Genomic DNA, 16,768 nt, shown 5'->3' with positions numbered 1-16,768 from the left:
ATAACGTTTGTGTCATCATCGCAAATCAACTGCATTATACTTTAAAAGAAAAACCACTTCAAGTTCAACCAGTAAAATGGCTCTTTCTTTAGCTTTTGCTACAGCCTGTATCAATGAGCTTTAGCGTTCTAGCTAACGACTGCGGCATCCAAAATAGTTATTTTGCAAAGATCAAAACCACATTTTAATCTTAGCGACTGTTCAAGCAAGAATCAACATATCACTGTAAGTGTATGAGAACCCCAAAAATATGTTTAGTTTAGAAGTGATTAAAAGGTAGATCTAGGCTGTGTTGAATGGGCGCAGATGGAGAGGGCTTTCTTACTGCAGCCAATAGTCGCGCTCATCTGTGCTTGACGTCAGTGTGTCGTGTACAGGAAATGAGTCTATTGTCGGAGGAGAAAAACATTCACACATTTAAAAACAATTTGCTACTTATCCTTTTATCTATAAAATGTGTTGCAACTTTTAACTTCATTTGTTTTTATTCACTTTACACATATTTTGGGATCCACCCTTGTAAATGTAATTTGCTTGATGACGCGCAAGTGGGAAAGGAGCTTCTCGTTTCATACAAGGGTATTCTCCTCGATTACCTTTGACCTTTATCAAAAAGAGGCGAGAGAGAGAACAGAGGAGAAAGGATGCAGGAGTTAAGAGTCCATTGAAAAAGAAAGAGATGATGCGATGCAGGAAGCAAACATTTTCTTCCTCTCCTTTCCTTCCACTGAGGTAAAATTCACAGGTGGAAGCTGATTCCCAGTTCTTCTCTTCCATGCTGGACCCTCGTCCTTCCACCTCTCATTTCCTTCTGTTTAGATAGAGAAGACTGGAGAGTTGCTATATGCCTGTTCTTTAACATCTCCTAATAAGGTCACTTTGAATACTGCAAGCTCAACTTCCTGATCATAGTGGTTTCTTCTCAGGGTATTTCAAAGTTAAAAATGCTGTGACGCAACCAATAGTTAATGCAATGTAACGCCTACACATCTAGTCAGGCAAGAACTTAACCAGTGGTTTCCTGCCAGGGGGTTACCCCTCATCGTGACGCCTCCATCACACGACAGCTTCATTGTGCAAAATTGTACCCAACACCATCTGGATATGTGTGCAACAAAAGTTCAATATTTACGTGTCAAGCCGTCTACACATATCGTTTGATGCATATGTTTGATAAATCCAAAGTATGCACCACACAGAACGCACTGCAACTGCCTCTGCAACGCAATGCTGCAAGGCAAACGTGGCGTTCCATTGGAAATTAATGTACTTCCGGTCTACCTAAACGCCATAACACTGTTGGTGTGATCGAGGCATGAGATGCTGTGATGCAGGAAGTGAACATAATTGAGAAAACAGAGAAGTGAATATGTAGCTGCTATAAAAGAGAACAGAGTGAATATGTAGCTGCTATAAAAGAGAACAGAGTGAATATGCAGCTGCTATAAAAGAGAACAGAGAATGAAGTAAGTACAATAATATACATTACAAAGAACAGAGGATGAGGAGATTATTAAATATGATTCATAATGTTATGATTTTTGTGGAATACTGTTCATGTGACTCGATTTAGTCAAATATGGAGATATGTTCTGACTGGAAAGTGAACCCACTGAGTCGACTAAATATGATTCAACTCTAAACTTGATTGATTCAGTTAATTTACCTAATAAAAGCTATGCATGTGGTTGATGACGCATGAATTAATCATAAAAATTGAGCATTAGCTGACAACTGCGAAACAAACATTCTGGATAATATAGAGAACCTTGAACTATTTATTGATCAGCATTTTGATATCCTCGAAAAAGAATCAGATACATCGAAGCGAACAAGTGAAGACCTTTCATCTAGCGAAACTGAAAGGAACCCGCCCTAAAAATTCCACATGTAACGTGATTTAGGCAATTTGGAACTTTGGACTGTATGGACTTAAAATCAGGTTTTGATTTAGGGAAGGCGAAGATGAGTAAGGCTGACCTTTTTTCTTTTTGATTGTTTTTTAAATTTAATTTGAACATTGTACATTAGAAATTCCATGTTTTTTTGGTTTGATATGATATGGCCTAGTTGTATAGGTCGGGTCTGCTATATTATGACTTAAAAGCTGTTATATAGTGCGGCCCTTGTTCGCGGATGTGAATCGGAATGATTAGCTTTTAAGATGAAACGTAATACATATGAAAAGATCTAATGTAGGGCTAGGATAAAGGATTATAAAGTTAAAAACCGGATTAGGCTCTCTATTGGAGTAGGTCTATACGATTCCAAAAGAAATGGTGTCATTTTGTTTTTATTTCAAAAAAAAAAATACATCTCAATATAAAAACTGTATTGTTCCGATACACACCTGCAAATGGATTAGGTATTGTCAACAGGGTTGTTGTCTGTGTGTGGAGGGCTGGATAACACTGGGATAAACTGATTAAAGATAACGCTAGAACCAACAATTATGGAAACACTTGTGAGAGAGAGGTATATTATATATTTCTATATAAGCTATTTTACGCTACCTTTTATATTCTTGATCCTAATGATATAGGCTGAGGTGACAGAGCAACGACCCTGGAATAAAAACAAAATGTGTGTAGGGTGGAGTGAGGGTTGGTTTTACAGGTTAACTCGCTCTGGATTGTCAGTACTGCATGTATTCTATCGTGCCATGGTTGTGTCAGAGTACATTGGAAGTTAAACTTAGTCGTCACACTACCCATAAAGGAATACCTACGTCATTAGTGGCCGTTAGAATCAATGTTCCTTTTTCCTTCTTTTTTTGCCGGAATATAACAGGATATAATGAGGACATGTCTTTCTGCTGATAGGAATATAACAGGATATAATGAGGACTACATGTCTCTGCTGATAGGAATATAACAGGATATAATGAGGACATGTCTTTCTGTTGATAGGAATATAACAGGATATAATGAAGACTACATGTCTCTCTGCTGATAGGAATATAACAGGATATAATGAGGACATGTCTTTCTGTTGATAGGAATATAACAGGATATAATGAAGACTACATGTCTCTCTGCTGATAGGAATATAACAGGATATAATGAGAACTACATGTCTCTCTGCTGATAGGAATATAACAGGATATAATGAGGACATGTCTTTCTGTTGATAGGAATATAACAGGATATAATGAGGACATGTCTTTCTGTTGATAGGAATATAACAGGACATAATGAGGACTACATGTCTCTGCTGATAGGAATATAACAGGACATAATGAGGACTACATGTCTCTGCTGATAGGAATATAACAGGACATAATGAGGACTACATGTCTCTGCTGATAGGAATATAACAGGACATAATGAGGACTACATGTCTCTGCTGATAGGAATATAATGAGGACTAGAATGAGAGCTCCTATAGGACCAGGGCACAAATATTAATATAATAATAATCCATAATTTTGTTCTTTATTTAACTGTCTTATAAAACCTTATTTGTTCATGGAAAATTGTGAATAACTCACCACAGGTTAATGAGAAGGGTGTGCTTGAAAGGATGCACATACCTCTGCAATGTTGGGTTGTATTGGAGAGAGTTTTAGTCTTAAATCATTTTTTCACAGTCTGTGCCTGTATTTAAAAATTATACAATGATGGAAAGACCTGTGTGTTGTCCTTGTTAATGCAGACAGAGAAGAGCTCCAACTTCTTAATCATAGCCTCAATTTTGTCCCGCACATTGAATATAGTTGCGGAGAGTCCCTGTAATACTAGATTTGTAATTGTTTTTCACCTTTATTTAACCAGGTAGGCTAGTTGAGAACAAGTTCTCATTTACAACTGTGACCTGGCCAAGATAAAGCAAAGCAGTGCGAAAAAACAACAACACAGAGTTACACATGGAGAAAAACAAACGTACAGTCAATAACACAATAGAAAATCTGTATAAAGTGTGTGCAAATGAAGTAAGGAGGTAAGGCAATTCAGATCATTTAAGCGAGAAAAAACATCTCCCAGATAGGCCAGTCGTGTGAGAAACTCGTCATCATGCAAGCGGTTAGACAAGTGAAAATGATGGTCAGTAAAGAAAACTTTAAGCTCATCTCTGAATAAAAAAAACATGTCAATACTTTGCCCCCTGATAACCAGCGCACTTCTGTATGTTGTAAAAGCGTTACATGGTCGCTGCCCATATCATTGCATAGTGCAGAAAATACACGAAAGTTCAGGGGCCTTGCTTTAACAAAGTTACTCATTTTCATTGTACTGTCCAAAACGTATCTTTCAAGCTGTCAGGCATTCCCTTGGCAGCAAGAGCCTCTCGGTGGATGCTGCAGTGTACCCAAGTGGTGTCGGGAGCAACTGCTTGCACGTGCTTTACCACTCCACTATGTCTCCCTGTCATGGCTTTTGTGCCATCAGTACAGACACCAACATGAGCAGCAGCTACATTTGGCTACATACAGACCGTTAGTGGAATTCCCACGAGAGAGTAATGGTTAATGTGATTGAATGTTTATTATTTGACTAGGCTACCTGTATTTGACATTATATTGTTATTTCGCTGAACACTAGATGGTTTAATTTTACTTTTGGCAGTGAAACAAGGCTACTCAGGTGAGAAAAAAAACTCACCCAAATGTATAGCCTCTTTGGAAAAAATAAATGGACTGTTTTAAAATGTGAAGAAAAAGAAATTAAAAAATATATACATTTTAAGGCAGAAGTTAACATACACCCAGGTTGGAGTCATTAAAACTAGTTTTTCAACCACTCCACGAATTTCTTATTAACAAACTATAATTTTGGCAAGTCGGTTAGGACATCTACTTTGTGCATGACACAAGTGATTTTTCCAACAATTGTTTACAGACAGATTATTTCACTTATAATTCACTGTATCACAATTCCAGTGGGTCAGAAGTTTACATACACTAAGTTGACTGTGCCTTTAAACAGCTTGGAAAATTCCAGAAAATGGTCCCGTGTGGCTCAGTTGGTAGAGCATGGTATTTGCAACGCCAGGGTTGTGGGTTCGATTCCCACGGGGCGCCAGTACGGGAAAAAAAGTATGAAATGTATGTATTCACTACTGTAAGTCGCTCTGGATAAGAGCGTCTGCTAAATGACTAAAATGTAAATGTAATGATGTCATGGCTTTAGAAGTTTCTGATATGCTAATTGACATAATTTGAGTCAATTGGAGGTGTGGATGTATTTCAAGGCCACCTTAAAACTCAGTGCCTCTTTGCTTGACATCATGGGAAAATCAAAAGAAATCAGCCAAGACCTCAGAAAAAAATTGTAGACCTCCACAAGTCTGGTTCATCCTTGGGAGCAATTTCCAAACACCTGAAGGTACCACATTCATCTGTACAAACAATAGTACGCAAGTATAAACACCATGGGACCACACAGCTGTCATACCGCTCAGGAAGGAGAGGCGTTCTGTCTCCTAGAGATGAATGTACTTTGGTGCGAAAAGTGCAAATCAATCCCAGAACAACAGCAAAGGACCTAGTGAAGATGCTGGAGGAAACAGGTACAATAGTTTCTATATCCACAGTAAAACGTGTCCAATATCGACATAACCTGAAAGGCCGCTCAGCAAGGAAGAAGCCACTGCTCCAAAACTACGGACTACGGTTTGCAACTGCACATGGGCACAAAGATTGTACTTTTTGGAGAAATGTCCTCTGGTCTGATTAAATAAAAATAGAACTGTTTGGCCATAATGATCATCGTTATGTTTGGGGGAAAAAGGGGGAGGCTTGCAAGCCGAACAACACCATCCCAACCGTAAAGCATGGGGGTGGCAGCATCATGTTGTGGGGTGCTTTGCTGTAGGAGGGACTGGTGCACTTCACAAAATAAATGGCATCATGAGGAAGGAACTTTATGTGGATATATTGAAGCAACATCTCAAGACATCAGTCAGGAAGTTAAAGCTTGGTCGCAAATGGGTCTTCCAAATGGACAATGACCCCAAGAATACTTCCAAAGTTGTGGCAAAATGGCTTAAGGACAACAAAGTCAAGGTATTGGAGTGGCTATCACAATCCCTGACCTCAATCCCATATAAAATATGTGGGCAGAACTGAAAAAGCATGTGTGAGCAAGGAGGCCTACAAACCTGACTCAGTTACACCAGCTCTGTCAGGAGGAATGGGCCAAAATTCACCCAAATTCACCCAATTGTGGGAAGCTTGTGGAAGGCTACCTGAAACATTTGACCCAAGTTAAACAATTTAAAGGCAATGCTACCAAATACTAATTCAGTGTATGTAAACTTCTGACCCACTGGGAATGTGATGAAAGAAATAAAAGCTGAAATAAATCATTCTCTCTGCTATTTTTCTGACATTTCACATTCTTAAAATAAAGTGGTGATCCTAACTGACTTAAGACAGGGAATTTTTACTAGGATTAAATGTCAGGAATTGTGAAAATCTGAGTTTAAATGTATTTGGTTAAGGTGTATGTAAACTTCCAACTTCAACTGTAGATATGTATATATTTTTTTAAATGTGAATCACATTTTTATTTGGCTTACACCCGATGGCATTGCACGTACCCCTGCGAGTATGCCTACCCAATTTTGGGAATACCTGATTTAAGGAAATCAGTCAATTGAAATAAAATGTTGGTTACAGATACTGTAAAAAAAATATTAAAAAATTAGGGGCATGGATCAGAAAACCTGTCAATATCTGGTGTGACCATAATTTCCCTCAGGAAGCGGGACAGTTCCTTGCGACATAGGGCTGTGCATTATAATGCTGAAACATGAGGTGATGGCGGCAGATGAATGGGACTACAATGGGCCTCAGGATCTCGTCACGGTATCTCTGTGCATTCAAATTACCATTGAGTAAATGCAATTGTGTTTGTTGTCCGTAGCTTATGCCAGCCCATACCACAACCCCACTGCCACCATGGGGCACTCTGTTCTCAAAACGAACATCAGCAAACCGCTCACCCACATGACCATGACAGGGCAGCAGGTAGCCTAGTGGTTAAGAGCAATGGGCCAGTAATCAGAACAATCTGTCTATGTGCGCTTGAGCAAGGCACTCAACTCTAATTGCTCCTGTAAGTCGCTCTGCTATAACTAAAATGTAAAAACAACGCCATATATGCTGTCTGCATTGTGTCCGGTACAGTTGAAACTGGGATTCATCTGTGAAGAGCACACTTCTCCAGCGTGCCAGTGGCCATCGTCGGTTATGACTCCTGCAGTCAGTTCAAAACTTTGGTGAGGACGACGAGCACACAGATGAGCTTGTCCGGGTGGCTGGTCTCGGATGATCCCGCAGGTAAAGAAGCCGGATGTGGAGGTCCTGGGCTGGTGTGGTTATATGTGGTCTGTGGTTGTGAGGCTGGTTGGACGTACTGACAAATTCTCTAAAACAACGTTGGAGGTGGCTTATGGTAGAGATATTAACCTTCAGTTCTCTTGCAACAGCTCTGATGGACATTCCTGCAATCAGCATGCCAATTGCATGCACCCTCAAATCTTGTGGCATTGTGTTGTGTGAAAAAAACTCCTCATTTTAGTGGCCTTTTGTAGTCCCCCGCACAAGGTGCACCTGCGTAATGATCATGCTGTTTAATCAGCATCTTGATATGCCACAGCTGTCAGGTGGATTATCTTGGTAAAGGATAAACACTCCTCCTTACAATTGCCCATGTCCCTTAAAGTGTATGATGTGGTTGTTACTGACAAGAAGCACATGGCTGAGCTTTATAATCACCACTTCATTAAGTCAGGATTCCTATTTGACTCAGCCATGCCTCCTTACCCGTCCAACATTTCCTCATCTCCCACCCCTTCTAATGCGACTATCCCCGATGCTCCTCTCTCTTTTTCCCCTGCCCCACTACAAAGTTTCTCCCTGCAGGCGGTCACTGAGTCTGAGGTGCTTAAGGAGCTCCTTAAACTTTACCCCAAAAAAACATCTGGGTCAGATGGTTTAGACCCTTTCTTCTTTAAGGTTGCTGCCCCTATAATCGCCAAGCCTATTTCTGACCTTTTTAACCTGTCTCTCCTCTCTGGGGAGGTTCCCATTGCTTGGAAGGCAGCCACGGTTAGTCCTTTATTTAAAGGGGGAGATATAGCTGATCCTAATTGTTATAGGCCTATTTCTCTTTTGCCCTATTTATCAAAAGTGTTGGAAAAACTTGTCAATAATCAACTGACTGGCTTTCTTGATGTCTGTCTATAGTATTCTCGCTGGTATGCAATCTGGTTTCCGCGCAGGCTATGGATGTGTCACTGCAACCTTAAAGGTCCTCAATGATGTCACCATTGCCCTTGATTCTAAGCAATGTTGTGCTGCTATTTTTATTGACTTGGCCAAAACTTTTGATACGGTAGACCATTCCATTTTTGTGGGCCGGCTAAGGAGTGTTGGTGTCTCTGTGGGGTCTTTGGCCTGATTTGCTAACTACCTCTCTCAGAGTGCAGTATATAAAGTCAGAACATCTGCTGTCTCAGCCACTGCCTGTCAACAAAGGTGTACCACAAGGCTCGATCCTAGGCCCCACGCTCTTCTCAATTTACATCAACAACATTGCTCAGGCAGTAGGAAGCTCTCATCCATTTATATGCAGATGATACAGTCTTATACTCAGCTGGCCCCTTCCTGGATTTTGTGTTAAACGCTCTACAAAAAAGCTTTGTTAGTGTCCAACAAGCTTTCCCTGCCCTCAACTATGTTCTGAACACCTCCAAAACAAATGTCATGTGGTTTGGTAAGAAGAATACCCCTCTCCCCACAGGTTTGATTACTACCTCTGAGGGTTTAGAGCTTGAGGTTGTCACCTCATACAAGTACTTGGGAGTATGGCTAGATGGTACACTGTCCTTCTCTCAGCACATATCAAAGCTGCAGGCTAAAGTTAAATTTAGACTTGGTTTCCTCTATCGTAATTGCTCCTCTTTCACCCCAGCTGCCAAACTTAGCCTGATTCAGATGACCATCTTACCCATGCTAGATTACAGAAATGTAAGTTATAGATCGGCAGGTAAGGGTGCTCTCAAGTGGCTAGATGTTCTTTACCAGTTGGCCATCAGATTTGCCACCAATTCTCCTTATAGGACACATCACCACACTCTACTCTTCTGTAAACTGCTCATCTCTGTATACCCGTCGCAAGACCAACTGGTTGATGCTTATTTTTAAAACCCTCTTAGGCCTCACTCCCCCCTATCTGAGATATTTACTGCAGCCCTCATCCTCCACATACAACATCCGTTCTGCCAGTCACATTCTGTTAAAGGTCCCTAAAGAACACACATCCCTGGGTCGCTCGTCTTTTCAGTTCGCTGCAGCTAGCGACTGGAACGAGCTGCTACAAACACTCAAACTGGACAGTTTTATCTCCATCTCTTCATTCAAAGACTCAATCATGGACACTCTTACTGACAGTTGTGGCTGCTTTGCGTGATGTATTGTTTTCTCTACCTTCTTGCCCTTTGTGCTGTTGTCTGTGCCCAATAATGTTTGTACCATGTTTTGTGCTGCTGCCATGTTGTGTTGCTACCATGTTGTGTTGCTACCATGCTGTGTTGTCATGTGTTGCTGCCATGCATGTTGTTGTCTTAGGTCTCTCTTGTCGTGATGTGTGTTTTCTCCTATATTTAATTTAATTAATTTTTTATTTTTAATCCCAGCCCCCGTCCCCACAGGAGGCCTTTTGCCTTTTGGTAGGCCGTCATTGTAAATAAGAATTTGTTCTTAACTGACTTGCCTAGTTAAATAAAGGTTCAATAAAAAATAAAAATGCTCACTAAACAAATTTGTGCACAAAATTTGATAGAAATAAGATTATGGAACATTTCTTGGATCTTTTATTTCAGCTCATGAAACCACCACTTTACATGTTGCCTTTATATTTTTGTTCAGTGTAGTTTTAATCACTGATATTTAATGATATTTCAAAGCCCCAGGGGAGAGAAGAGAGGTGGGCAGCTTTAGTAGGACATGAGAAGACGTTCATGAGGAAAGGTTAAGACTATGCTATTGGGATTTGTGGGGCTTGGAGTTACTCCCCCAACATTAACACAGTAGAAAAAAATGTAATAACTTCTGCATACACGATTTTACCTCTGAACATTTATTGTCATCAAGGTTATTGTCATTGAACTGTCCACACACTGTTTAAAGATGAGGAAGTAAAATGTTGCAATACTGATCATTACATTAAAAAAAAAATCATTTTAACTACAGTTTAGGGCAAGACTAGAAAATAAAGTATTGTACCGAAACATTGACAATAAATGTGCAGAGGTAAAATCCTGCTCGATTTTTGTTGTTGCAATGATCAGTATTGCAACATATTACTCCATCTTTAAACAGCAGGTGGACAGTTAATCAACATATTACTCCATCTTTAAACAGCAGGTGGACAGTTAATCAACATATTACTCCATCTTTAAACAGCAGGTGGACAGTTAATCAACATATTACTTCATCTTTAAACAGCAGGTGGACAGTTAATCAACATATTACTCCATCTTTAAACAGCAGGTGGACAGTTAATCAACATATTACTCCATCTTTAAACAGCAGGTGGACAGTTAATCAACATATTACTCCATCTTTAAACAGCAGGTGGACAGTTAATCAACATATTACTCCATCTTTAAACAGCAGGTGGACAGTTAATCAACATATTACTTCATCTTTAAACAGCAGGTGGACAGTTAATCAACATATTACTCCATCTTTAAACAGCAGGTGGACAGTTAATCAACATATTACTCCATCTTTAAACAGCAGGTGGACAGTTAATCAACATATTACTCCATCTTTAAACAGCAGGTGGACAGTTAATCAACATATTACTTCATCTTTAAACAGCAGGTGGACAGTTAATCAACATATTACTCCATCTTTAAACAGCAGGTGGACAGTTAATCAACATATTACTCCATCTTTAAACAGCAGGTGGACAGTTAATCAACATATTACTCCATCTTTAAACAGCAGGTGGACAGTTAATCAACATATTACTTCATCTTTAAACAGCAGGTGGACAGTTAATCAACATATTACTTCATCTTTAAACAGCAGGTGGACAGTTAATCAACATATTACTTCATCTTTAAACAGCAGGTGGACAGTTAATCAACATATTACAGTGGGGGAAAAAAGTATTTGATCCCCTGCTGATTTTGTACGTTTGCCCACTTACAAAGAAATGATCAGTCTATAATTTTAATAGTAGGTTTATTTGAACAGTGAGAGACAGAATAACAACAAAAAAATCCAGAAAAACGCATGTCAAAAATGTTATAAAATGATTTGCATTTTAATGAGGGAAATAAGTATTTGATCCCTCTGCAAAACATGACTTAGTACTTTGTGGCAAAACCCTTGTTGGCAATCACAGAGGTCAGATGTTTCCTGTAGTTGGCCACCAGGTTTGCACACATCTCAGGAGGGATTTTGTCCCACTCCTCTATGCAGATCTTTTCCAAGTCATTAAGGTTTCAAGGCTGACGTTTGGCAACTCGAACCTTCAGCTCCCTCCACAGATGTTCTATTGGATTAGGGTCTGGAGACTGGCTAGGACACTCCAGGACCTTAATGTGCTTCTTCTTGAGCCACTCCTTTGTTGCCTTGGCCGTGTGTTTTGGGTCATTGTCATGCTGGATTACCCATCCACGACCCATTTTCAATGCCCTGGCTGATTTGACGGTACATGGCCCCGTCCATCGTCCCTTTGATGCGGTGAAGTTGTCCTGTCCCCTTAGCAGAAAAACACCCCCAAAGCATAATGTTTCCACCTCCATGTTTGACGGTGGAGATGGTGTTCTTGGGGTCATAGGCAGCATTCCTCCTCCTCCAAACACGGCGAGTTGAGTTGATGTCAAAGAGCTCCATTTTGGTCTCATCTGACCACAACACTTTCACCAGTTGTCCTCTGAGTCATTCAGATGTTCATTGGCAAACTTCAGACGGGCATGTATATGTATTCTTGAGCAGGGGGACCTTGCGGGCGCTGCAGGATTTCAGTCCTTCACGGCGTAGTGTGTTACCAATTGTTTTCTTGGTGACTATGGTCCCAGCTGCCTTGAGATCATTGACAAGATCCTCCCGTGTAGTTCTGGGCTGATTCCTCACCATTCTCATGATCATTGCAACCCCACGAGGTGAGATCTTGCATGGAGCCCCAGGCTGAGGGATATTGACAGTTCTTTTGTGTTCCTTCCATTTGCGAATAATCGCACCAAATGTTGTCACCTTCTCACCAAGCTGCTTGGCAATGGTCTTGTAGCCCATTCCAGCCTTGTGTAGGTCTACAATCTTGTCCCTGACATCCTTGGAGAGCTCTTTGGTCTTGGCCATGGTGGAGAGTTTGGAATCTGATTGATTGATTGCTTCTGTGGACAGGTGTCTTTTATACAGGTAACAAACTGAGATTAGGAGCACTCCCTTTAAGAGTGTGCTCCTAATCTCAGCTCGTTACCTGTATAAAAGACACCTGGGAGACAGAAATCTTTCTGATTGAGAGGGGGTCAAATACTTATTTCCCTCATTAAAATGCAAATTTATAACATTTCAGACATGCGTTTTTCTGGATATTTTTGTTGTTATTTTGTCTCTCACTGTTCAAATAAACCTACCATTAAAATTATACACTGATCCTTTCTTTGTCAGTGGGCAAATGTACAAAATCAGCAGGGGTCAAATACTTTTTTCCCTCACTGTACTTCATCTTTAAACAGCAGGTGGACAGTTAATCAACATATTTCTTCATCTTTAAACAGCAGGTGGACAGCTAAATCGATTCAAATCACTATTTTCAAGTGTTCATTTTGAGACTTATTAGACAGTGAGGGACTAAAGTAAAGTTTGTGTCACTTGTTGTAATTCTCCATTTCCAGATAGCTTTTGCTCTCTTTCAGAGCAGCAGTGTATCTTTAAAGGGCAATTCCGCCACAAATAAATGCCTGTTTAAAAAAAACGCCCGGTCTAAATTAATTATTTACAATGTTACTATGAATTACCATGACTTGTTTACAAGGTTTAATGTTTGATTTGTTAAATTAAATAATTCAGTAATGACTCGAAATTATGGCAATCATTCATTTTTATCACCAGTAAGAACCTGCTAGCTATTGGCTGCTAACAAGTGACAACTGCTAGCTAACTAGCAAGCACAAAAACAGTCAACAACTTCGGGAGTACAGACCCCAAGAAATCGGCCCTCTAATGGCGAAAGAAAGAACTGCTGAATATGCACAGTCAAAGAGGAGAATAATGTATACATTTTTGATCAAAATATAGGCATACTAAGACAAAAGAAACGGGATACAGTGTGTAAACGATGACACGTTAGTGCCAGAAATCAAGAAATGTATTAAAATGCTGGAAGTGAATGCTAGAATTAAAGAATTAACTATGCAAATGAGCAAAAGCTGTGTGCATTAAGGAAATAGACGCCTGACTCAAATAGAAGCCTGTCTCTAATAACTGCCTGTTGTGTCCAGTGAAAATAAACGCCCGGGCTATTAATTGAAGTTCGTTTCTATGATCTGTGGTTAAAAAGAGAAGGTCCTAAAAAAATGCTTCTCTCTGACATCACAGGGTAGGATAGAAAAATTCTAAAAAATAATTACTTGCAAGGAGTTTCTAGCCAAAGGGAGGGTATTTTCTTGATCCCCACATCACCGCAAATCTCAGAGTTTAAAAAATCACTGTTTTAAAAATATTTTAATTTTTGATGATGTCATCAGATATAACTTTTTCAACTTTATTTTTTTTTCTACAAAACTTAGAAATGGGCCATTTTCACATAGTAGACCCTGGTATTGAGATGGAGATAATGAATAGTAGGTTGAAAAGTGATGCAATTACCATTTTAAGTGAGAGCTGGGTCATTCATTAGTGCATACATAGCAAAACATTTTGCAACGGAAAACTAAAACAAGTGCCTCCGTTTCAAAAGAGGACGCTGCCGCCATGTTGTAGAGTTCATGTGCTGGTCCTTGTCTTTGTACATTACATGTTCATTTTTTCACAGTTTGCAAAAAGACAAACATTCCTGTCCTTTTCTTTGTTCCTTATTTAGGTGTGGAAGCAGTGCAGATAGTTAAACTGTTTCTGTGCAGAATCCATTTTAAGATTCTGAGAGGTCTGTTGTAGCCAATAGTCTGAATCAATACTAATGCAAAGTCTTGGCTCCACCTCCTCCTGCTAACAGTTGTTAATGGGTTTGTTGTCAGCTGGAACTGAGAGAAGAAAGACTACAGGATACATTTTGCGACAACATAGCTGTGTGCTGGTGAAGGGTGACCTGTAGGACTGGTTACTCCTATTGAAGACGACCCTGGTGGGATCCAACAAATTTACATCTTGCGACAATGAAGCAGAATAAACTGATTTATAGACCAGAGAATAATGGAAGTTAGACAATTCATGTGTTGGTCCTTCTGTTTGTACACGGCATGTTTTTCCTCTTATTCTTTGTTCCTTATTTGGGTGTGGAAGCAGTGCAGAAGGTTTTGAACTATTTCTGTGCACAATCTATTTTAAGTCTGTTGTAACAAATAAGGTGGGAGTGGTGACTGAAGTGTGACACCAGACAGGCCAATATGTCGCTAGGCCAACAAACACGTCGCTAGGCCAACCAACACGTCGCTAGGCCAACACGTCGCTAAGCCAACCAACATGTCGCTAGGCCAACCAACACGTCGCTAGGCCGAGACGGCCAACATGTCGCTAGGCCGACACGTCCGTCGCTAGGCCGACACGTCCGTCGCTAGGCCGACACGTCCGTCGCTAGTGTAACAGATGTAAATCGTACACTCCTTGCCTTGTGTTTTCTCCAAATAAATCACATCAGCCAGTGGTCCCAGTTGAGCATAATTTATTTATGTTGTTAAATGGGAAACAGCACGTTAGTTGTGCAGGGCTTAACGATATTGATGGCTGTTGATGGCAAAATCTGTAGCATGAAGACAACTGTGTTAGCAGTGGGCTTATGTGACCATTACATCGGTGTATGCTAGCTAACACACTTATTTACAGCAATCATATGCCAAAGCACATCCCAGAAAGCCCCTCAATCCCTAACAGGTACCATATACGCACACATGTATAAATCAGTAACGTACAGCAAACTTGTAAAATATAAAATATAAAACAGTATTCAGAACGTGACCTACCCCTTGCATCACATTTTCATACTGGGAAGACCTGACGTTCGCGATCTCCCCCTATCTGCAAGCGGGGACAATCACAACACACCTTATTGTCATCAGAGTTGAACCAACCAATAAGAATGCTTGAACATGAAATACACATTTCTTTAGAGGCAAGTGGAAACATAACCAACCCTGTTACACTAGGTCGACACATCGCTAGGCCGACCAACACGTCGCTAGGCCGACACGTCGCTAGGCCGATCAACACGTCGTTAGGCTGACACGTCACTAGGCCGACCAACACGTCGCTAGGCCGACCAACACGTCGTTAGGCTGTCACGTCGCTAGGCCGACCAACACGTCGCTAGGCTGACACGTTGCTAGGCCGACCAACACGTCGCTAGGCCGACACGTCACTAGGCCGGCTAACACGTCGCTAGGCCGACCAACACATCGCTAGGCCAACATGTCGCTAGGCCGACCAACACGTTGCTAGGCCGACACGTCGTTAGGCCTACCAACATGTCGTTAGGCTGACACGTCGCTAGGCCAACCAATACGTCGCTAGACCGACATGTCGCTAGGCCAACACGTCGCTAGGTCAACCGAAATGTCGCTAGGCCAACCGACACATCGATAGGCCGACCAACACGTCGCTAGGCCGACCAACACGTCGCTAGGCTGACACGTCGCTAGGCAGACCAACACGTTGTTAGGCCAACCAACACATTGCTAGGTCAACCAACACGTCGCTAAGCCAACACGATTAAGCAGAAGACATAGCATTCACATTATGCTACAGAACTGGATCCCGGTTCCCAGTGTTAATCCCTAATTCACACACACCTACTGCACTCATTTACAAAAAAACAACCTCCCCAACATTTTAAGAGGTGATTGAAGACAGGAGATGTCTTGAGAGATAGCAATCTCCCTAGAGGACTTTGGGTCTTATCAACATTTTAACAGATGATTGAAGACAGGAGATCACATGAGAGATAGCAATCTCCCTAGAGGACTTTGGGTCTTATCAACATTTTAACAGATGATTGAAGACAGGAGATGTCTTGAGAGATAGCAATTTCCCTAGAGGACTTTGGGTCTTATCAACATTTTAACAGATGATTGAAGACAGGAGATCACTTGAGAGATAACAATCTCCCTAGAGGACTTTGTTTTGGGGTCTTATCAACATGTTATCTGCTCTTTTGTTTCATAGTGTCTGATTATCTACAATGGCATCATCTGTACCAGAGCTGCTTCTGGCCACTCTGAATCAGCTGGCTGATGATGACTTGAAGACATTTAAATGGTACCTGAAGCAACATGACGGCTTTATATCTCAGATGGGCTTATGTGCCATTTCAAAGAGTCAGTTAGAGAATGCTGACAGAGAGGACACAGTAGATAAGATGACGGAGACCTACAGTTATGCAGACACATTGAAGATCTCACTGGAGATACTGAGGAGGATTAACCAGAACAATCTTGCTGAGAAGTTGAAGACTGACTACGAAATAGGTAATTCACAACTGATACGTGCATGACATGTTAGTGTACTTTTTGGTGCACAGGAAGTAAATCATTATAAATGTGAAACTTTGTATTGTTGAAAGTCCAAACAAGCTTTTTCTGGTTAGAATAT

General features: G+C 40.7%; 1 protein-coding gene across 1 annotated transcript in view; it reads left to right on the top strand.

Moving 5' to 3' along the window:
- Nucleotides 1–822: 822 nt before the first annotated feature.
- LOC106602008 (NACHT, LRR and PYD domains-containing protein 3) overlaps nucleotides 823–16,768 on the top strand; it is a 32,149-nt gene continuing 16,203 nt past the window's right edge. Inside the window, exons 1-2 of the mRNA XM_045715922.2 lie at nucleotides 823–1,466; nucleotides 16,343–16,644. Of these exons, the coding sequence (XP_045571878.2) occupies nucleotides 16,359–16,644 (286 nt within the window). The 5' untranslated portion in view covers nucleotides 823–1,466; nucleotides 16,343–16,358. The remainder of the gene's footprint in view (nucleotides 1,467–16,342; nucleotides 16,645–16,768) is intronic.

The sequence above is a fragment of the Salmo salar genome, chromosome 03 (genome assembly GCF_965601325.2).
Source record: "Salmo salar chromosome 03, fSalSal1, whole genome shotgun sequence".
NCBI lineage: Eukaryota > Metazoa > Chordata > Actinopteri > Salmoniformes > Salmonidae > Salmo > Salmo salar.
This window is presented reverse-complemented; position numbering and strand designations above follow the sequence as displayed.